This window comes from Melanotaenia boesemani, chromosome 22 (genome assembly GCF_017639745.1).
Source record: "Melanotaenia boesemani isolate fMelBoe1 chromosome 22, fMelBoe1.pri, whole genome shotgun sequence".
In the NCBI taxonomy this organism is placed as follows: domain Eukaryota; kingdom Metazoa; phylum Chordata; class Actinopteri; order Atheriniformes; family Melanotaeniidae; genus Melanotaenia; species Melanotaenia boesemani.
In genome coordinates, this window is record NC_055703.1 from 17,104,143 (window position 1) to 17,126,706 (window position 22,564).

At 40.6% G+C, this 22,564-nt stretch overlaps 2 protein-coding genes and 2 non-coding genes across 7 annotated transcripts in view; all 4 read right to left on the reverse strand.

The window, feature by feature from the left end:
- Positions 1-39: 39 nt before the first annotated feature.
- On the reverse strand, positions 40-4,831 carry tcp1 (t-complex 1). The gene is made up of 12 exons (XM_041975790.1): positions 4,686-4,831; positions 4,173-4,258; positions 3,934-4,062; positions 3,513-3,610; positions 3,316-3,426; positions 3,024-3,205; positions 2,621-2,747; positions 2,137-2,312; positions 1,863-1,986; positions 966-1,158; positions 695-858; positions 40-439 (listed from the first exon to the last, which is right to left on the reverse strand). Exons 1-12 carry the CDS (start codon positions 4,756-4,758, stop codon positions 226-228), a joined length of 1,677 nt encoding a protein of 558 aa, XP_041831724.1. The 5' UTR covers positions 4,759-4,831; the 3' UTR covers positions 40-225.
- Positions 3,700-3,842, reverse strand: LOC121634295. Its single transcript, XR_006009206.1, has one exon. It is a non-coding gene; the product is annotated as a small nucleolar RNA SNORA29 (small nucleolar RNA).
- LOC121634296 lies at positions 4,319-4,459 on the reverse strand. The gene has a single exon (XR_006009207.1). It is a non-coding gene; the product is annotated as a small nucleolar RNA SNORA29 (small nucleolar RNA).
- A 2,326-nt stretch (positions 4,832-7,157) lies between the features above and the next one.
- Positions 7,158-22,564, reverse strand: part of LOC121633950 (pleckstrin homology domain-containing family G member 1) — a 57,472-nt gene continuing 42,065 nt past the window's right edge. For all 4 annotated transcript variants that reach the window (XM_041976301.1, XM_041976304.1, XM_041976303.1 and 1 more), the window contains exons 4-17: positions 21,199-21,268; positions 17,453-17,499; positions 15,767-15,917; positions 15,219-15,350; positions 14,519-14,701; positions 14,325-14,420; positions 13,850-13,936; positions 13,314-13,347; positions 13,069-13,161; positions 12,843-12,904; positions 12,559-12,750; positions 12,323-12,442; positions 10,400-12,245; positions 7,158-10,013 (exon numbers count right to left, since the gene is read on the reverse strand). In XM_041976301.1, the coding sequence (XP_041832235.1) occupies positions 9,013-10,013; positions 10,400-12,245; positions 12,323-12,442; positions 12,559-12,750; positions 12,843-12,904; positions 13,069-13,161; positions 13,314-13,347; positions 13,850-13,936; positions 14,325-14,420; positions 14,519-14,701; positions 15,219-15,350; positions 15,767-15,917; positions 17,453-17,499; positions 21,199-21,268 (4,114 nt within the window). In that variant the 3' untranslated portion in view covers positions 7,158-9,012. The remainder of the gene's footprint in view (positions 10,014-10,399; positions 12,246-12,322; positions 12,443-12,558; positions 12,751-12,842; positions 12,905-13,068; positions 13,162-13,313; positions 13,348-13,849; positions 13,937-14,324; positions 14,421-14,518; positions 14,702-15,218; positions 15,351-15,766; positions 15,918-17,452; positions 17,500-21,198; positions 21,269-22,564) is intronic.

Consider the following 22,564-nt stretch of genomic DNA (forward strand, 5'->3'; position numbering starts at 1 on the left):
TTACAATTCAAATGACACTGAGCCAGTTTAACAAATCAGTCATTTGCACCAATTGGAGCTTTATTATGTGACCAAAGAAAGAAAACACAGTTCCTCTGGAAGCAGGAGCCTCCAAGAGGGGGTGGGAGAACAGTAAACAGGCAGTGCAGAGCCTACACTAGAGCAACAGCCATTAAGAGATAATGTCATAAATACAGACTGAACCTATTGCAAGCAACTAGCCCTTCAACCCTGCAGAGATCCAGATGCCACTGCATCACTGTACGAGTGCCCACCCTCTTTCTGCTCTGGGAAAAGTTTGATAAGATCGTCAATGCGAAGGATGGTGATCGCAGCCTCGGTGGCAAACTTGAGGCTCTTTGTTTTAACCATGGTAGGTTCATACACTCCGGCCTGACGGTTGTCTCTGGGTTTGCCATTCACCAAATCCAGACCAATCCTACAGGATAAAAAGGTGTTTAAATAAAGATTTTTTTTTCCGCAGAACTTGAGACAAAGAAAAGCCTGAACAAAGAAAGTAACAGTCTTTGTTACAAGTACTCTGCAAAATAGCAGGTTCATGCAACAAGCTCATTGAAAGAATATTAAGGTCAGGGACAATATTATAACCTCAACCTGAATTTCTATGTAACTTAAAAGCAAGACCATAAATTTATAAATCAATAAATTTAATTTAACGACTAGTCACACTAACCATTTGAGATTTTTGCGTTCGGGGTTGACCTGAGCCTCATTATGGAAGGCCCGCAGCTTGGCCACCAGGTCAGTGGAGTCCTGTGCTGCATTCACAGCCAGCGTCTTGGGGATGACGAGAAGAGACCGAGCAAATTCAGCAATGGCCAGTTGCTCTCTGGAACCCTGAGAAAAGTTAAACAGTAATGAGTCCAGTTTCTACTTAAAAGATTTCTTCTTAAAAAGGTAAGATGAACAGGTGCAGGACTGACTTTTTCTCAGTATAAACTTACCATGCTGGTAGCATAGTTCTCCAGGTAAATGGACAAAGCTGCCTCCACAGCACCACCTCCAGGAACCACAGACTTAGACTCAAGCACCCTCTTTACCACGCACAGAGCATCATGCAGAGACCGCTCCATCTCATCACACATGAAGTCGTTTGCTCCGCGCAGAACAATGGAGGCTGATGTGCGTGCTTTGGTACTGGGGGATAAAAGATAATTTAACCCGTTAAGGCCCAACCCATGAAAAAAATGGTAAGAAAAGTCCCATTTTTTTAATATGAGGTCTTTATTTGGCCCTTTATCAAAATGTAACAAAAAAATTAAAAAAAAATTTCGGGGGGGTATCTACCATTTATTACCATGTGATAGTTTAAAAATATAATATGGTTTTCTGCTTCTGGGCATCTTTTAAGGGACAGAAGACAATTATCACATTGTGTTCAACAGGATTTTGAGCAAAGTTTATACCATAAATTGAAGCAAAATGTCTCAAACTATTTGACAAATATGTCACGTCTGGCTCTTATGGGTTAATAACGGCGCACAGGTGCGCTTCAATGAATGTGTTGGGCAAACTAAATTTGTTAACACAGCTCATCCATAAGTTCATTAGCAAAGTGATTTCTTTAAAAGTATTTTTCAGACTTTTTAAAGTTGTCTGTCACAGTCGTAAATCAGATTTTAAGTGAAGGCACTGAATTTCTTTTCAGTTGTCATGAAAAGTGTGTACAAACTCACAAAAAGTTAAAACTATTCTGAAATACAATTTGAAAAAAAAAAAACAAAAAAAAAAAAAAAAAAAAAACACTTCCAGGAATTTGTCGTTCTGACTGGCCAGAACTGTTTTCCGTAAAATGTAACAGATGCACAAATAACAAAAACAAAAGTTGTTTCAGTTCTTACTTCTTTACAAGGATGAGTTCATCATCACAGACACGCTCCTGCACAACCTCATCAGCCTGGCCGAGCATGGTGGCGTCAAACGATTCCTCTCCTTCTAGATTGGTGAGCGAGGGGCAGACGGTGGCTGGAAGTGGAAACAAAAAACAAAAAGGTCAAATACAGATATTTACCATTTAAACTCTGAATATAGGAGTTTGACCGTGACAGTAAAACGTGCCCCAAAATGTAGAAACTCAGACTTATGAGTAGAAATTACAGCATGTCATGTAATTACCTCCTGTTGCCTTGGCGATACGTTTTAGGTCCCTCTTTAGAACCCTCCTTACTGCCATGGCTCCAACATCCACAAAGTACTTCAGACACATGTCATCAATGCCACCAGTGGTCAGTATGACATTTGCCCCTGCAGCCAAAATCTTCTGTATCCTTTCCTTGGTGATGTCAGACTCCCTGAACAAAAGCAAAATCTTAATTTATCCAATTCCCACTCTGATAGGCAGCAAAGCAAATTAACTGGTTGAAATTATTTTATTAGTGTGATCAGAGATGTGCTCTTCCCAAACTGTGTCCAGCTCCAAACAGTGAACGTGCAGCTTAGAGAGAAGCTGCAGCCCTGACTTAAAGCTGCTTATGTTTTCTCCCACGCGTATCACTGTGCGAACTACTGTTTCAGAACCACAGCAAATAAAAATGGGAACATTCTTCTGAGACAGGTGCATGTGAGAGAGCAAGACTGATAGGATTACTCCATAATGCACCTTTGTCTGATCTGGTCAAGCTTCTCTGGGTCACTGATAACGACTTGGACACCCATCTTCATTTTGGTCTTCTGCAGGCTGAAGTCCAGACAAGCGATCTTAGCATTTACAATACGCTTCACCATTCCTGTGGACAAAAATATACTTTCATTACCAGAAACGCTTAAAACTATAACAAATTTATCACATTTTGAGTTAAAATTACAATAAAAATTGCTACTATTCAAGTGTATGGCCAAAGAAGTGCCACAGTTTATAAACTACTGCGACTACTCTTCTTTCAAAGCCCGTTCACTGTTTCCCACGCGTATCACTGCATACACCATCAAGTATGACGTAGCAGCAAATTTAAATGGGAGTTTCACCAACAGCTGGACAATGTGATAATGTAATTCTAACATACCTTGTGAACCCACTGTGCAGTTCAGTGCATATCCGTTCACCAAGAAACTCTCTTTCTGGCTTCGGCCATGGGCTTTCAGCACATTCACAGAGTTGATGGGATATTTGGCCACTCCTTTGCTGTCCACAAATTTCACAGCCATGGCAGCATCCACCACCATGTTAGCAAAGAAGTCTGCATCACTGAAGGCTCGGGGTCAAGGCAGATAAATTCAAGAGAATAACTTTTTACACAATGCAAACAATGCCAATAAAAACTTGCTTATATTTAAAGTGAAACATTTTTAGGATACACTCCAATGATTTTGGAAGACATGGAGGTTTTGGCTGCATTGATTAGACACTCTCTACCCAGGTCATCTGTCCCAATAGTAAGATTCTCATTAATGTAGCGCACTGCCTCTCTATAAAATAAAGAAAAATGACAAAGATGTTAAGATAATCCAAATTTAATTAAGACAACATAACATCCATTTTAGACATATCTTACTTGCAAGCCAGACGATAGCCACTGATGACTGATGTGGGGTGGATCTTCTGTTTAACCAGCTCATCTGCACTCTTCAGCAATTCTGCAGCAAGAATTACCTTCAGAGAGGAAGAACAAAGTATTACATCTGAAAACAATCATATGGGACTAGCTGAATTTTCCAAGCTAAAAATAGCAAATTAAGACTTGTGCTCTGTGCCATCATTTCATTAGGAGCGACAGGAATGAGGCTGCTCAACTCCTTCAGCAAGTGATGAAAAGTTTCTCTTTCCTGTTAGCATAGCCACACATCTTTGGTAAAAGGAAGATGCATGGTACTAAAACAGGACATAATGCATATGGAACTGTCTGACAGAAAATGCCAAACATATTTCTTTCTGTTCTCCCGAGGCTGAAAGACATATTGGCAGCTGCTACCCACCACAGACGTGGTCCCATCTCCAACTTCTTTGTCCTGAAGGTCAGCCAGCTCACACAGGACTTTGGCAGCTGGGTGCTCCACTTCCAGCAGCTTCAGGATGGTTGCTCCATCGTTGGTGATGGTCACATCCTAACAAAACGATCACAATAAGATTGATGAGCAACCAGTGCTTTTAAAGCTAAGTAATTTAAGGGGACAGTCTACAAAAATTAGTGGTTATTCTTTAGTATGACACAGACCCCAATGTCGTCCACCAACATCTTGTCGAGACCAACTGGTCCAAGGGAGCTCTTAACGATGTTGGCAATAGATGCTGCGGCCATGACTGCAAAGACGAGGAGGCGGCTGTAATTATTCATATACTTTAAAAGACTATTTTAATGTTTTAATAATATTCTGTCATTTCATTAAGTGGGGCGTACAACCAGCTAGCCACACCTTCAGACCATGACAGTACTGTTTTTATACCCCATTGGCATAGCCCTCCATTCATTGTTGCGGGAGTGGAAGGTACTAAATTGGGATTGTGCAATTGAAATCAAAACGTATGTCATTGTGTGAAAATAAAAGTCACCACTGTGCCTTGCAAAACATCTGAGACTGAGCGACTTTTAAAGTTAAGATCAACGCATGCTAGCATTAGCATGAGCCACACGTGTATTAAACGGAGCAATAAATCCTGCGATTTCGTGGCTCGCTATAAATACAGAGAGTTCCACGTGCACACAAATTACATCCACGCAAAAACTCACCATTTTGAGTGCGAACAGATTCGCCAGTTGTTCTCTGGCCGAACACGTTTAACGGACCATCTAAAAGCGACATTTTGGACCACCACACAACCAAGAAGAAAGGAAGCGTTGCGGTGCACTATGGGTAAACCGGTGCCAAGCAGAAGCTTCGAGAAGAAAATTAATGAGAAAATTACAAGTTTTATGGTTTGACAGATTTTCCTTATATAAAGAATATTACATTTCAATGTGTAACGAAGCTAGACATTAAAACATTTACCGTATCGGAGAAGAAAATAAAGTTTTAGCAAGTTAGTTGTTAAAAACACTATTTCCCAGTTTCCCCAACATTAGAGCTCCGCCCGCTATTCTTCTTCGTTTTTCTTATGTTCATATTGGAGTTGTTACGCCCTCTGCTGACGATACTTCGTGATAGCACAATTCCAGCTAGTAGAGCGACTTCTGCTGACAGTCTTTGTTGATTTGCTATTTCCATATATGGATGTGATTGCGGTATTTTCTTCATTGACATTCTGTCATAAAGTAGCTATAAGTTTTTTTCTTTTATTGTAAATCTTTTTTCCATTCAAATATTTTGTTTATCTTTCAAATATATTTTAAAAATAAAAATCATACACAAACAGACAAACAAACAAACAGAGGATTTGGTATTTTTTGTATAAAATCAGGTGTCCCTCAAGCTCTCAGTAATTATGAAGGGTATTTCTAATAGTTTTTGGATATTTAAGAGTCTGGGCAATCACTCACTTGATATCTCTTCATTTTTGACTGTTTCAAAATAATAAATTCTCAGTAATATCCCCTTGGTATGTATCCCAGCCTGTAAATGCTTTTCTGTTGTCATCTAAGAGTATTCAGTTTTTGTGCTGGGGATTTTCATCCTTTCTTCCAGCAAAAGGCATCTTAACTGTTTTATATTCTTGGGCTGTCCAGCTTGAAGTGCTCTCCTAAGGCGACAGATTTCAAGTGATCTGATGTCAGGGTACAATGAGGGCCATGATAAAACCCTCGTCTTGCACCTCTTGCTCATAACCCATAGTGGATTTGGATGTATTTAGGATTATCATTATGTAATCATCCTCTTCTAAACGTTATCCTCGTTTCATGTTGAGTTAGTTTTTTTGTTTTTTCCACAGAATGCAGTGCTTGCTTCTAGAATATCCTGGTATTTCATAAGTGGTGCATGTCTGAATTACTGAAACCAGTGTGGAAATGCGATTAAATAAATAAATAAATAAAATAAAACCTTCACATACTTCAATGTCCTCATAAAGCTACGTCCAAATGTATCAGGGCTTATTTATCAGAATTTTAAAAGGCCCAACATTACAACAGAAGTAAACATGTTAACAGCCTAGTACAAAAATTAATTTATGCCTCTATATTTATCTCTTTTATAACTGTAAGATATGAAACAATCATTATTGATAGTGAGTTGAGTAACAGGAGAATCATCCAATGGATGTGCATGGTGTCCACATGTTGCTGCAGAGATCCACCCTTTGCCTGTCACTTCAGCTTGTAAAAATCTAAGATAATGACAGCCAAAAGCTGAAATGAAGACATATCCTTAGTATTTTCTATAAGTCTGTAGTAGAGTGTGCAGTTTGCTTTGCTGCTGTCCAATGGGACAGCAACATCAGAGCCAGAGAATTAAACAAATTCAACATACTAATAAAGGAAGTTGCTCATGTGTCGGGACTGCTTTGGAGTCCCTTGAGCTGTGCAAGGAGGAACATTGTACAACTTGCTACACCTAGTGAACAACACAGCACCACCACCATCCATAGCTTTGTAATTAAACAAGAGTGTGTTCTATCAGAGGCTTCTTCAGCTCTACTGCAAATAAGAACTGTACAGGACGTCATAAAGAACCACAGCAGTTCAGTCACAACATAATAGAGTGCTGTCATTGTGGTTGTACTTTCACCTTTCATTTATAGATATATTAAAATTAATCTTCCGCATGACCTTTTTAAATCTCTTCAAGCTTGTTTATATGCTAGCTGGTCCAGAGTTCTGGCTTCTGAGTGGACCAATGTACCTGCTTTTACAGACAAATATTTGAATAATTCTTTTTGCAGTCCTAGGAGAAGCTCTGAGAAAACTTTTGGTCTTCCAGCCTTCAGTTTTACTCCTTTTAATCCTTATTTTAACTGCATTTCTTTACACTGTGAACAAAGGAAACAGCTACCTAAAAAAGATATGCTATCCTGTTTAAAATCATCTGCTGTGTAGGTGTCAAAGATTCTCATTTTCTTATTGTTTTCAGATTGCTGGGACTTTATTCCCTTAATCGCTTTAAGATATGTTTTTTTATTCAATTACCTATTCCTATTCAGTGTCCAATCTTTTGCATTTAAATGGAGTTATTTGAATTAGCTGTCTGCAAATAGTATTCGAGAAACCTCATTTCATCACATTATCTTAATTTTACTTAATGCATGGGGGAAAGAAAAAAATCAGAACAAGGAGATGAATCTGAATTTATTACCTCCAATACATCATTTTGTTGAGCAATGACAACTAGCTACTTAAAAAAATACAGTACACTTAACTTACACGTCAAAGCATTATAAAGCATATCTATGGTATACAAGAATAACTCTCCTAAAATGTACATCTTTACAAGTGTTTACAAATAAGATGCAAAAATGAAAGAAAAGTGCAAAAAGAGTCAATGAAGACTGACAAGTAATCCCCACCAGTGAAACAAAAATGTAAAAAAAAAAACATACTTCATATTCATATACTGGGTTTGATGCCATTCTCCTGATGTCGACAATGATGTGCTTTTTCTCCTTATGTGAGTCATTATGTAAGAATTAAGCAGTGCGTGGCAGAAAAACAAGTTTTCCTATAATATTCACAGTATTTGATTGAAATTTTGCTTTATTCCCCAAGTTATGATACAGCCATTTTAATTAATAAATATACGTTTTACTTTCTTTTACAACCTGTCCGTGGCTCGCAGTAATAGTAACAAGGCAGTAACATGGGGATGCTTTCAAATAAATAGCACACACTTAGTGATTTAACTTTCTGTATGTAATGAATCCTTGTTTGCTTTCAGGGAGAAGAAAATAATCTAATAAAGTGTCGATAATAACGTGACTTTCTTTGTGTTATTTGTGTGAGGATGTGATATCAGTAGTGCGACAGCGTCCCATGATGTAAACAAGTGAAATAATTTGTGAAAAGTACAAGTACAGTACTTATAGTTCTTCAACTAACTCTTCTTTGTGGTCACTCTTAAAAAAAGGAAAAAAAAAAAGTTGAATTTAGCGTGATAAAAAAAAACATCATCTACTTGTTGAGATGAATATTTTGCCCACAGACGACTGCATGTGACAACTTTTCTGATTTGCTCACAGACTCAAAATAAATAACAGGAGTTCTTATTTCTTATTGATTCTCTAAAATATCTTCTTGATTTTTTTTAAAGCATGACACCCTACTGGTATCAAAGGTGACAGTAAGAGTGACACAACGTCTTCAAATAGACTTACAAGTCTATGCCTAGTTATATTTAACCTACTGGATCTTGTAATAGCCAAAATAGTTTCTGTATAGTTGCACCCTATTTGTTAAAAAGCTCCTAAAAAGCAAACAAACTAGCCTGAGCAGCTCATCTGAACTTTGCAGATGTTGTAAAGCTGCTTGTTCACAACTGTTCAATAGTGTAAGCACAATTAAAAGCTGCGACTGTGATTCACTGCTTTATCCAGGATAAGATTAATCAGAGATAAAAATGGATTTAGAGTAACCTTAAAGGATAAAACTAAAAGAAAATGTTCTTGATTGGATTGAAGAGCTACTACTGACAGAGGGTCAAATCTGATGAAGATGTACTATCAGATGTAAGTTGGTCTGAGCAAAAGAAAACATTACGCTTCAATCAGTGACCGATATCCTGGACTACTGGATCTGTACACAGGAATCTGTCATATGGATCCAAATATTTCTACAAGGCTCACAGATAAGCTATTTAAGAATTTAAAAATCCATTCAGCCACAATGAATACCAACTTTGCTTTAACAAAATTTAGCAAACTCTCTTCAGTTCTCTGGAAGTACTAAAGAAGCTCACATGCAGGATTTGATGTGGAATTTTGATAATTAAAAGCAATGTTTCCTCTGAAGCTTTATAACATCAAGTTTAATCGCATCACTACAAATATGGCTGCAATCAAAGACTGTTAAGATAGATGTGATACATTTGTGTAATATTTATTTTCTTTGTTGTAGTGTAGATTTAGGACATTCAAGGTAAAGCAGCAGTGTCCCCTTTGTTGACGTGTATTTGGCATTTGGTTGTCTTGCAGCTTCATGCGAAGCTGCTGGAGCTCAGACACTGAAACTTCTCTCTCAGAGACTGGACGATGTTAGGTTGGCTCTGCTGCGGCTCGCTCCACAGGTACTTCTCCAGATGCTCACGGTCCAGGGACCTCAAGGGGTCACAGGAGTGGACGGGGGTGCATGGAAGACTCTGCGAATGAACCAGACCCCGAGTCTGACTGGAAATGACAGCAGAGCCGGAGCTTCCCTGCGTCAACCTGTCCCGCTCTGCTTCACTCTCATCTTCGGAGCGGATCTCAACATAGTCATCGTCATCTTCCCCATTGTCCTTGAAGTTGGCCAGGTAGTTCTGTGTGGCACTGAGTATGCTCAGAGCAGAAGCCCGATTCAGGACCACCACCTGCTGGCCATCGTGTAAAGTGAGGTCTGAGTGTCCCAGCGTAGATCGCTCTGGGAGGCTGCTCTGCCGACCAGCACGGCCCAGACTGGGGCCACGAAGTTTTTCTGTGGTTTGATCCTCAGTGGGTCCGTTAAATTTAAGCCCAGACTGGTGGCGGTTGTCTTGCTGAGAGCCAGCTAACTGACACTGACCAGACAGGGGAGACTTTGAGGAGGGGGGAGAGGGTGCATTAAAGGAAGGATGTCTCTTAATAGTGCTGTACACATGCTCTTCTTTCTCACTCGGTGCTGATATGCATGAGCTCCACCTCTGTGGTGTTGGAGCAGGTGGAGAAGGAGAGATGTTTTTAAGAGAAGGGATGGAGCAGGCAGAGGTAAGCCTGCGCTGAGGATTGGAAGACGTTTGAGCATTTATCCCCTCGATGGAAGAGGACATAAAGCTCGCCAGCTCCCCGTTGCTGTAGGTGGAGTGTAGCCAGTCCTCCTCTAATGAGGTCTCGGGCATGGATGGAGAGGACGGCAGCCCTGGATGGGAGTGGTGCGGCGTGACAGAAGTCTGACCTGCTGTACCAGGAGAATCCTTAAACATCACCTGATCGTAGAGCTGGGAGTACTCAGCAATCCTGGCACCTGAGAAGGGAACAAAAAAGATGGAAGATGATAAGACGGATGCTGGGTGTCTTGGGCAAATATGACATTTCTTGTATATCTTAAAGTTTTAGACTTTTAATTGTATGAACAATATTTATTTAAAACTAATTTCTTTGTAGTCTGTAAATCATAGATATAAGTTTAATCAGTAATAAATATAGTTATTTGGCCCAGCCACCCTCGTTTTTAAGAAGCACCGGTCTGAATACTGACATAGATACTGACCTCATTCAGCAGTCTGGGTATACGTGACCTAACCTACTTACGTGGTTAATATACTTCTATAAGTTGTTTATTAATAGATATTGAGAAGAGATTTAGTCACATCTGTCAAAAAAATCAGAAAGAAATATTTTTTTTGTTACCTATGGCTGCACCCCCTTGTTTCTTCTCCTCTAAGATGGCAGCTAGGTCTTTCTGTCTCTTCTCAGTTCTGGACCGACTACAGGAGTCTCCAGGGTCCATGCTCCTCATGCGCAGCAGCTGGTTGGCTTTCTTAATCTTCTGGCTATACTGCCGTGCCATCAGGAACACACGGCTCTTGGTTTTATCCATTAACTCCAGCGGGAAGTCCACAGACTCACCCAGCAGCAGCGAGGAGGATGCCAGTGGTGAGTCCAGGCCTGCCAGCTCCCCTGGAAAGAAACTATGGAGGTCCTTGAGGGTGTTGTCTTTTGGTGAGGTGTTTCGCTGTGGAAGCTCCACCAGATCATCATCCTCTAAGCGGAAGCTTCCGCTGCTGAGACGAGCCAGCCTGTTGCGGATGTTCTTCACTGTGCCTGGGGGGGGTTCTGGGGTGTCGGGAAGGGGGCGTGACGTGGAAGTGGGGCTGTGGTTTTCTTCCTCAGAGGCGGCTTCACTCTGAAGGTCAGGAAGATTGATAACCGGAATGGTGAATGTGGACGTGGAGGTGAGGGGTGGGGGCTGATGTGCTTGGGGAATCTTGGCTGGGGGGCTGGTTGCTTGAGGTTTCCCAACAGGATGACTCTTTGTAGGGCTGTTTTTGGCAGATGAGACCCTCTTGGGTGACTCACTAGCACTCACAGGGAATGCAGCAGGAAGTCGATCAGCTTTCTTCTCGTTGTTCTTGATGTAGTTTTCCAAGTCGTTCCAGATCTCGTCGACCTGCTCAGATTTCTTGTCTCCTTTCTGTGAGCGCTGGGAAAAGCTCTTAGAAACAGAAGAGGAGGAATAATCTGGCTCAGAGAAACTCCGGACAGGATGGGAGGCCTCTGATCCTTCATCCAGTCTGGCATGGAGGCTGTCCTCTGCAACAAATCCTGTAAGACTTTCTGTCAGGTCTTGTTCTGAGGTTTGCACACTGCCCCTCTCTTGTCTGAGTTTATTGCCTTCATTCATTTCCTTGGACTCTGTCGATTGTGGCTCCCTAAAACAGATAGTGTCATAGATATTCTCCTCCACTATTTTCAGCTCACAGCTCCCATCCTGCTTCACCTCCTGTGTGGAGGACCGGTTGCTCTCTGATGAACTGTCTGGTTCATTCAATGACTCTGTGATCTCTGAAGTACTTTGGATACTTGCTGCCTGGCCCTGGAAACCCTGTACATTTGTAGGTATCTCTTTCCGCTTCTGGTTGTCATCAGGGTCTCTTCTGATGAGACCCATGCTCCTCAGGTCTTCATAACTGATATTATCATATACATTTTCAATGTCGTCTATCGTCAGCTGCTCGGCTGAGGAAGATCCAGATATGTCATTGCTTGATGATTCAGTGTGAATCACTTCCAAATTACCGTGGCCGGACTGGTCATCTTGAGGACTCCCTCGACCCTCTGTAGCCTTCTCTCCTGCACTGCTCGCCCTCCGCAGGACTCTGCTGCCATCAGGTGGAGGCTCAACCTGCACCGTGGGCACCTGTTCAACGTGCCAGCTGCAGGGACGAGCTGTCCTGGGTGATGAAGTAGCCTCTGACCTCTCTGATGGTGTCTCTGGCTCTGGCGCGCTTGGCTCTGTGGGAACAAACATTTGGTAGATGTCCTCGTCCTCGTCGTCGGGCTGCATCGTCCTCTGACGGGTGGGAAACATGGCCCTACGAGCTCGGTGGTCAGCCCAAATGTTTCGCACTGAATGGTCACTTTCTGTGACGATTACAGAGGGGATGGGGGAGTCTGGAGGTTCCTCTGTCACACGAGGTGTCCTAAGGAGTGGCGGGTGGTGACTTCCTTCCCTTACTAGGGAATCTCTGGCTTTCTAAAGGACAGCAGGAATAATCAGTTTAGCATGTGGCTCTGTGGTCCACAGAGGTAGACTACGAATGAATATCATACCTTCAGATCTGAGGCGCTCATGTTGAAAGCTTTCCACTGTTCTATGCTGTCAACAGATGCTTGAGGGTTCAGCTTCTTTCTGCTGCTTTTGCCAGGGACTCGTAACCTCTTTCCACCTCCCTGAAAACAGAGTATTTGGTATTAAAACATGTTTGAAGAATAGCTGACAAATTGATATTTATGTATAAGAATTTAAAGACAGAAGAAAAATACCAAAATGTAATGCATGAACTCACCGGACCACTATCATCCTCATCATCAGCATCCTGCTGATGCGGCTCCTCCCCTTCTTCCCTGTCACTGTGGTCGTAGTGATCTCCGGGATCCAGGGACTCCTGTGACTGGTTGATAAGGCTGCGGCTGCGACCTATGGTGCCCAGAGCCAGCTGGGACACCGGAGAGAGCAGGCTGACCCCTAGACTTGTTCGCTGGGGAGAAGAAGATTCAGCAAGTTTTGGGGTAAATGAAATCCGTGTTTGTGTTTGCATTAAAACTGTTATCTTCTTTGGTTGGGACTCACCTTTTCCCCATCAGCATTGGCAGCATTATGTTTGGCATTCTTCAGTAACTTGGAGAGCGGCTCTGGGAAATCAGAAACGTACATTTGTGCAATCTTAAAATCTTGAAAAAATGTCACATGCTGTAGAATATGCATGTTATCTTTTACTAAACTTCTTATCTAGACTTAATAGGTACAAAATTCAACTCATGTTTGGGTTTAATTCAGTTGATTCTGCATGTCTCACCTTTTCTGCGTCCTCTACGAGGAGTGGGGCCTTCCTTGGTTTGAGGGGAATCCTTCTTGTCACCTTCAGGGCTGTAATGAAATCCTGGATGATCTGGGAAAATGAAAGCATTTATAATTAAAGTATGTTTTATGTGGTTAAACCTGCTGTACAAATAAACAAATAAATAAATAAAAATATATTAGTGTAATTTTAACAAGGTAATGTCAACTACTCTGCATACATATAAACAAATATGCACTTACGTATTGCATCCATCTCCAAAATGGCTTGTTTGGCCTGGAAGTCAATGATATAGGAGTATATTTAAAAGGTTAAAATATTTTAGATGAGCACATTTTGACACTAGGTGGCGCCAAACTAGAGTCAGAAAGAAACTTGATGAAATCAAACTGCATTTAAAATGCTTCCAACTACAGCAGTTATATAATGTTTAACTTGATTTTTCAGCTATTGTGCAAGTACTTTTACATGCAGGATCTTTGCATACAATACAGGTGCTTCACATAGTTTTTACTTTAGCATGTGAATACTCCTCCACCTCTGTAAGCAGCATCACAGTCAACTTTCTCACTGTCAACTGAGGAGAGGAATCCTCATTGTATTTGCACAAAGTCAAAGGCAGATGAACAGACAGAGCAGCGATTGTTGAAGAATTACAATACGTCAGAGGTAGAATTCAGACCACATGAAAGCAAAGATAGAGAAAGGAAGTATTTCAGGGTGTGGATATGACATTTCCAACAATTCCCACTCAAAGTTTGCGATGGGCTTGTCTTACCTTGGCAGGAATTTTGGCAGGATGATTTTCAAGTATGAGTCGTTTAAGGTGTAAGATCCACATTCGCTTGTCTTGCTGCGATTTGGCCTGGGGTCAGAGCACAAAACATCAGAGAGGATTATGTCATACATGCACTTTAAATGCGGCTCAGGGGATTGGGATAAATCCTTTAAAATACGGCTTTTGTACATCACACATGTTAGATTTTCTTTTTTTAGCGCTTGCCCAAAACATGGTGGTTAGGTAACAACAATGGCTGCCTCTAGCTTTTAAGCTCTCAACATGTCTGAGCAGCTCATAAAGATGAGCCTGGACCATCTACAAAACAATGAGACACCTGCAAATAATCTTAACACTTTCTGACTCTTGCACAATGCTGTTGGTAGCAACAGGACACTTTTAAACATGTAATTAAGACTCAAAAGGTGCTTGGTGTTTGCTGGGATGTGTGCCTTCTTATGAAATGCTTCTATACCTGGACTGTGTGCTGTAACTTGGGATTCTTGTAGTGAAAAACACTAAAACTCAGAGGTTCCTTTGGAATAACCTCCACCAGCATCAGGTTGCAGCACTACGGAAGACAAACAAGAAACCACATAAAAAATGCATTTACAGACCAAGAGCATTGATTCTTAGTGTCTCTTTAGGGCTTCACGTTGCATGACTGACCAGGATGTGAGCCTTGTACGTGTATGTTTCTTCTCGTTTCTTCGTAATCAGGAGCAGCTTGTCAAACAGGAAGAGTGTCCTTTCATTTTTGGCTCGCTGCAGACGAAAAGTCCCTTCAAGAACCAATTCTCCGTAGCCGGTCAGATCAGGGCCTTTCCAGTTGGTCAGGAGACTCTGGATTTCCTGCAGCAAGCATGGAGTTGCAGAGAGTGAGGAGAGTTAGGTAACCTTATTTGTTTTGATACAACAGGAAAAATAATTGCAAAGGAAATCAGAAATTTTTAACTGAATCAGAAAAATAAGAGTTAGGCTGGACTGATCCAGGGGGGCTAAAAACATTAAAAAAGGATAAGACATATTAACACATACAATTATAGACACAAGAAAAGAAAGTGTCTATTTCTCTTGTGCCAATACTTTCTCCAGACTCAGAACAAATGTTTCCACACATTCCTGCATTCGCTTGACCGTCCTGTCTCCCAGCAGATAAAAGAAACAAGCTTTCCTTTTATGTGTCTTTCTTATGCAAGGCCATCATTAGCCTGGTGGAAAATGTAGTGACTTGCCTAAAATGTGGGGAAGATCAGGGTCTTGGCTGATTCAGACACTGGAGAGTTCACATAACTACTGGAAACTGTTGTCTGTTTTAGTTGATGAGAGACTTGGAAAGGCTGTGTGTTTGTGTGAGTGCTTGTTTTACCTGCAGCCTAACAGCGTGCTCATGTTTCCTCTTCATGTCATTGATGTGCCAGGCCACTCTCTGCATGGTGTCTATAGCCTCCTGTACAACCTCATAAGTCTCCGTGTCCTTCTCCATGTGGTTGGCTATTTCCTGCAAAGTAACAGATACAAAGCAGCTCTGAGTTACCATCTGCACACAATGTAAACATACACACACAAGCATTTTCATGACAAGCATGTGTTTGCATACAAATAAATGTGCTGTTTTTGTGTTAATTAAAGGCAAAAGGCTCACACACTAATATGAGCACATACTACATTGGACATACACAGGAACATGCATACAGAGCACCATATGTTTGAACATTTGGCTCCTCCAACAGAGCCGAGCTGGAAGCTGAGGCCACCCTTCATGTACATTTGTACCAGTATAGATAAAATCATTATGGAGCATCACAAGCCTGTGCCTGCACTTACATCTCTGTCAATGAAAGGTGGTGTTTTGTTTTTTTATTTTTTTCTATGTCAGTGGAGCACATTTTTAAGACAGCTGGCAGACAGACGTACATGCAACAAGAGGTGGTACTTGAGGATCCGCTGCACTGGCTTGAGCAGGTAGGAGCCCAGGGGCAAGGAGTGCCTGAGAGATTCTTGGCGCTCGCGGAAAAACTTGGCCAACGCCTTGTTCCTCATGCATTCTGTGAGCACAGCCACTGACCTGTGGAGACAAAACACAGCAAATAAAATTTAATAGATGGGTAATAAATCATTATTTGACAGCAATGAAAAGTGAGAGCTGTAATGTATGCCCTGCCTTACTACTCTACAAAAAAGGAAAATAATTAACACGGTTGGCAGTAGTGTAAACATTTAATATATTAATCAAAAATATAAAGACTAATATTTCAAGTAATAATTTATATGATTTCCATAAATGCATGTGTCACTTTTTAAACTCAAGCGGGGTTAAATTTACAGAATTTAAAATGATTTTGAACATATTTTTAATTATATGTGTGCAAAATCATATTCCACTTTGGTGCATTATATGCAATTATAGTTTATTCTACATTGTCTCTGTATTACCAGACTCCTAATAAATATATACTGTAGTATCTATACAGTAATATACTGTAGGTGTCTATCATCAAGCTCCTGCATAGATGAGTGATGCATGCATTTCTAGCCGAGCCAGCACTGATTAAATTTTCCAACACATTCTAGTAAAAAAACAGCAATTTACAAGTTTGTAAGAAACAGATTTACTGCTCAGCTGAGCTTGTTTGCAGTGTGGCCTGCTGAGGAATAAAGAGCTTTTTAATCAACTATTGAGGGTGCATGCGTGTGTGTGTGTGTGTATGCACAGTGGAAAAAGACAGAAAAAGACAGTTGTGAAGTTGTTTCAATCTTTTCTGTATTATGTGTGTGTCTGAGTGTGCACATGTGCATGTCTGCATGTCTAAATTCCAGTGCTGCTCCACACAGGCCTCACATTGTTCTGGAGGAAACCCGACCTTAGAGCTCAGTATGACCATGATGCATCTACAGACTCTGCAAGTGTGCAGAGTGTGCATTTATGTGAAACTGTCTTCCTGTGTGTGTGTCGTGTGTGACCTCAGTAGGGGTCACCAGCTGCGGTGTGGACGTGGGAGAGGGTATATCGCAAACAGCTGACAACAGCCCTCCTCAGGCACACAAAATCAGCATTTGATAAGTAATTTATGTTTAAATATCGTTGCACGCTTCGTTATTGAATGCTGAAAGGAAAATGGCAGCCTGAGGAGAAGGTGTGCTGGGCAGGTGCAGTACATTGCAGAATGAAGACAAGCCTCACGTTTCAGCCTGATTTAATCATACACAATGTACACACTGACACAAAAACACCCACACATTATTCTATACAGGTGTCCCATGGCACTGCAGCACCCACACAAAGCAGAATAAAACATTAACAGTGTTTGGTATGATAAGGTGACAATGTTAATACCCTGTCTGTCAGCGTGTAAGCTGCAGGAATAAAAGAATGGAAGGAAAAAAGAAAAAAAAAAACTGGAGAAAGAAGCACAAGGGGAGAAAGCGGGACCCTGAGGCACAACTGATGCTAGACATTTTGACTCCTGCTGAGGAGACCTCCATACACCTTGTCAAGGGGTGAAAAAAACGGTAACACACAATGGAGTTATCTGAGATGCTGGGAAGACGGCATGTGGAGATGAGATCAGGATGGGATACTCACAGATGATGATTTCTTACCGTGGATAGTTGGTGCAGTACTGGGTATAAATGTGGAACTCTTCACTCTGGAACAAAATATATCAAGAGTGATTTTAATATTTTGTTATGATTACCAAATTGTTAAAACACAGGCAAGACCAAGTATACTTTAACACATCTTAACATGCATTTATAAACAGTAACAGTAAGTTTAACCAGAGGCAGCGTTTCGTGTTTCTATCCATTCTGGCTGTATGTAATTATACCAACAATAATGAAAAGGCTCAGTATTTAGGCTTTTCAGATCTTAGAGAAAAAGATGAATCACTCACATGAAGTCTGCATTTAAGGATTATTGTCTTTCACAACAGCAATATTTCTATCATAAACTCATACAAAGATTTGACACTGAAATACACAACCAGGAAGCTGTTAACATATTTTGAATGTGAAAGATTTGTTATCTTTTACTTCCCTTGCATTAAATAGGTTCCTTTAATAGGTCAAGATTTATTTTGCCCTTATTTTGTTATCACTGGTTTTACTGTATCTGCAGTGGATCATGCCAGCTTTGAAGACTGGCTGGTTATTTTCATGTTTACGGCTCTACACTCTTTGAGCCCACAGACAAGGCATCCACTCTCCTCCACTCACTGATCCTAATTGAACCTCATCTCCACAGCTTATGATTAGCTGAACCGTGGCCTTTAATTCTCCATTTATCCCAACAGCCCTGAGCGCTTGGATTAAATAGCCCTTCATTTCTCATCGCCGCCCCTTTGAGACATTTTCCCATCTTGCATACCTCTCTGAACATCAAAAGACATCAAAAGGCAATGTGACTTGTCAAAGCTGGAATGGACCTCTTTGGTTTCATCCTTATATTTCTCAGATCCTTCAATTCATTGATCATTTATGGACATTTTCCTCAAATCATCTTTTTTTCCCCTTCAAACATCCCTTTCTTGGAGATCTCAAGATGATCCCCTTGCTGTTGCATAATGTGAGTTTAACTGAACTTTACTTGTGTCCGTAAACAGTGGGGGGTGAGGGGGGGGTTGCAGGATGCCGACCGCTTTCAGGAAACAACATTATAAACATGCAGGACAGATGACTGAGCTCTGTCCTGCTGCATACATATAGAGCAAATGGGCTTTCAGAAACAGTTACCAATACGTGACCTGCAGTTAACATGCACACAAGTCCCCCAAACAAACTTCATACACACAGTATGTTCCACTAAAATATACTAACACAAGCACACAAATACACAGAATCTCATGAACCGTTTAGGCTGAGGTGCTCCGTGGGAATCGTCCTAAACTGAAGGAGTTCTCCTCCTCCTCATCGTCTCCAAGAGTCTGCCGCCACAGACCGAGCCTAAACACTACCAGATGTGCCACCATCGATATCTGATGACACACACTCCTAATACACACTCTTAATATCCCTCTATAGCAAAGACAGAAAACCACAAAGTACATAAATGATTCTATGGAATAGAAATTTTGCAGAGCATGCATTCATGCAAACAATCAAATACAGACATACACATCTGCACACTCTTTGAACCCAACCAGAAAACCAGCAGACCTTGAAATAAAACCCATCTATAATATGCTTCCTTTTTAGAAATATATACAAACTATGTTAAATCATACAATCATCATATCCCAATTTTGCATGTGAGAGGTTTGAAGTCTGAGCAGCTGCTATAGATGCAGAAAATAAAACCTATCCTTCTCTAGGGTACCATGGTATAAATTATAAGGAAAGAGGTCTACTTTTTTGAGCTGTGACCACTAATCACTGCAGAGAAAAACAAAATGTTCAAGCTGGATCAGGGCCTACTCATCACTTTAATAACGAGCTAATAAAGCAGCAGGGTTTGCTGGTGCACTGATTTGTTGAGACCGGACCGGTTGCAGTGAGTCAGCAGATAAGCACTGAACATGGTAAATCATGAGGAGAAAAAAAAGTTTCAGCTCTTAATGTAATTGAACTCTGTGCTTCAGTCAGCATGTAGAAACCCATAAAACACTTTAAAGGCTTACTCAACGCACAGCACAGTGAGATGTACGCAAACAGAGGAGAACATGAGGATAGAGAGCCAATTATCCAAGAGGTGGAGATTTATAATTAGACCTCTCTTTTTTTAACATTGTGTTGGGATATTATTCTTGCCTGCTGAGACTAGAAAAGTATCAGAAATCATGTGAGTGCATTTCAAAGGAGCCAACAAAGGATAGGTTTTGTGGTTTTCTGGCTCCTAGCAACCATGAATAACGTTTAGTAATATAAAAGAAATTCTGGTTACTAGCTTGTTACCAGAAGGCAGCCAATGAAACATACTTGAAACAACAGCAGGTACTTACTGCTGTGTCTCCATATCAAATCTACTAAAGTTTCAAGACATAGTCCTTTCAACCTTTGGCTCCTTAAGTTGGGGTAGCAAGATGATGTCCAGAAGTCAAAAATTTTAGAGAATGCATATTTTTGCACATTAAACAAAAAAACCACACCATATGCAAATCTCAAAAGAAATCCTACAATGTAGCCCCACGATTGGATGTGCTATATGAGGTAAGATGAGATGCAGAGTCTTCACGTGTTTTATTAGAGGTCTCTTAACTTGCTGCTTCTCAGACTACAGCTAAACTTAACTTCACAGTGGCTTAAATAATAGCTTCAAAAAGTGATTTTTCCAGGACACAGGCTGCATTGAAGCACCACATAAAAGTGGATTTAATGGACATCAGCTTTATGAATACAGTCTCACATGAGAAAGGTTATCAGACGAAGGAATCTCAAGACAGTTTCTGAACATTCACTGTCAGAAATGCACCATGGTGTGGTATCCAGGATCTAAAACTTCCAGTCCTTGTCACTCATTAACCTCTAACCAAAGTATGGCCAAAAAGCCGTTTTTCCCCCTATGTGACAACCATTTTACTTTGAAAATACTTGTAACATTAATCAGCTGCTTACAAGATGTCAATGAGCTTGTTTGTTTACAGATCCCTGTTAATTATGCAGTAGTGATGTGGGCTGCCATAAAACCAGTTTGTCTCAACAACAGCTGCTGTATTTAGGCAGTCTATGATGCTGACTCTAACTTTTTTTTTCTTCCTAAGTGGTCAGACAGTTGCTCTGTGGTTTTAGTGTAATTGCAGTATGGCAGGGAGGGAATGTGAAGTGTTTAGGAGGAAGTGCTGGAATGCAACACATTATCATGGGACATGATCACACAATGATTTTGTGGGTATGGACGAATGAAGAGTGGGAGTGGAATTACAGCTGAAACACACAGTCACAAGGAACAGTGATGCATGAAGTTGCTGAGTGCAGTTGTTTTTCTTGATGAAGCACTACTATTATCCCCCTCCTGTAAATGTGAATACACTTTTGGACGGTGTTAAAAAATTCCTTTGGAGTCATCGTTCCTCCCTGCCCCCCTGCTGAGAAAAAAACTTACATTCTCACCAGCAAAAGAATGCCACCATCCTTCATAAACCTTTGGTCTCCTCATCTGATTTTGGGAAGAATTCTTTACAATTACATGTGCATCGTTGTCTCTATGTGCTTATGCATATGTCCAAAGTAGCTTGTTGGATATGTTTCAACAAACAGAGGAGGAAAGTGCATGCGAGAAGAGAAAAAACTGTGTAGCTTTCTTTAGGACATCAGGCTACAAAATGAGAAGTATTTGAAGAAATGCATTTACTTGTTTTCTATGGCTAAAACCTGTGAAAAAAATAGGTATAGTGAAGATATGACCATTTTACCTTGGATACAAAGCACTCTGCGATGGCCACAGGGTCAGCGTTGCACTTCTCAAGATCATGAAGAAGATTCCTGAAACAATTAACAGAAAGCAGAAATTTCACATGACACATGCAAATGAATTCAAAGGACTTTAACACATGTGAACCTTCTTTCTCCTCTTTCTTTGTTTGCACTAACTGAATGACTTACTCTTTCAAACAATTGCTGTGAATTTCAGGACTAAGAGTCACCCTCAGCACAAAAATTAGGTCTTAGGGCACCTGACACTTAACAAATAAGAAACTTCCATGAATTCAAAACAGTCGGCTCCCCTGTGTGGCTGTGTATGTGTGTCTAAAAACACACTGTGGAAAATGGCCCGTGTTGAAGTTATTGTTTCATGGCTAAAGCATGAGATCATTGTGACTGCTTTAAACTGCTTTTATGCTTCCTTTTACAAGCCAGTTGGGCTGTGAACAGCAGCTGAGAAATGAATTGGTGGGAGAGAAATGTCTGTGTCTTCAGACCACCATAGAGGATGCTTAGATCAGAAGCCCACAGTTTAGGGCAGTGCTGGAGGAAACAAACACATACACCTGACTGCTGCAACAAAGGCCTTCCTGGAAATCAACAGGTGGCTCAGCCCAGTTTGACTGTTAGCTGGACATCGTGGAGCCAGAGAGACGAGAGTCTGAGTATTTTTAGGCAACAGATTGATGAATGGGGATTTTCATGTTGGCCAAAGCCAGGTTTAATGTCGCTTGTACCTAAGTTTTATTTCTCTTTCCACAGTTCAAGATGTTGTATGAGAACACACACACACACACACACATTATATATATATATATATATATATATATATATATATATATATATATATATATATATATATATATAAACACACATATACATATACACACATATATATGGAGACATATCTACAATTCTGTCTTTTTTTACTTGCAAAGCAACTTCAAACTGTAGCCTCACAAATAAACATGCAAAACAGACTAGTTTGCTTTACTAGAACTACAAGAAACTGGCCAGTATTTGTGGATTTATAAGAGACATGAACAAAAATACTCAGAACTAACATTTGGGCCACATAATGAAGATGGCCCTTTCCTGTTCTGTTGTTTAAAGGTTGTTAAGACATACAAAGAGTATTTTTACAGCATTTGCTGTCTGAAATTGTTTTCTTGGACATGAGATTCACTAGATCAGCTTCTTGTCCAACACAGTTTTGCAAAAACTCTATAGCTGCCTCCTGGGTTTAGCACCATCCAGAACAACTGTGATTCATTTAACAAACTACAGACAAATACCTATCAAAGTGTGTGCATGTGTTTTTTCCCCCACACTACATTTACCAGAAGATTTTCCTAC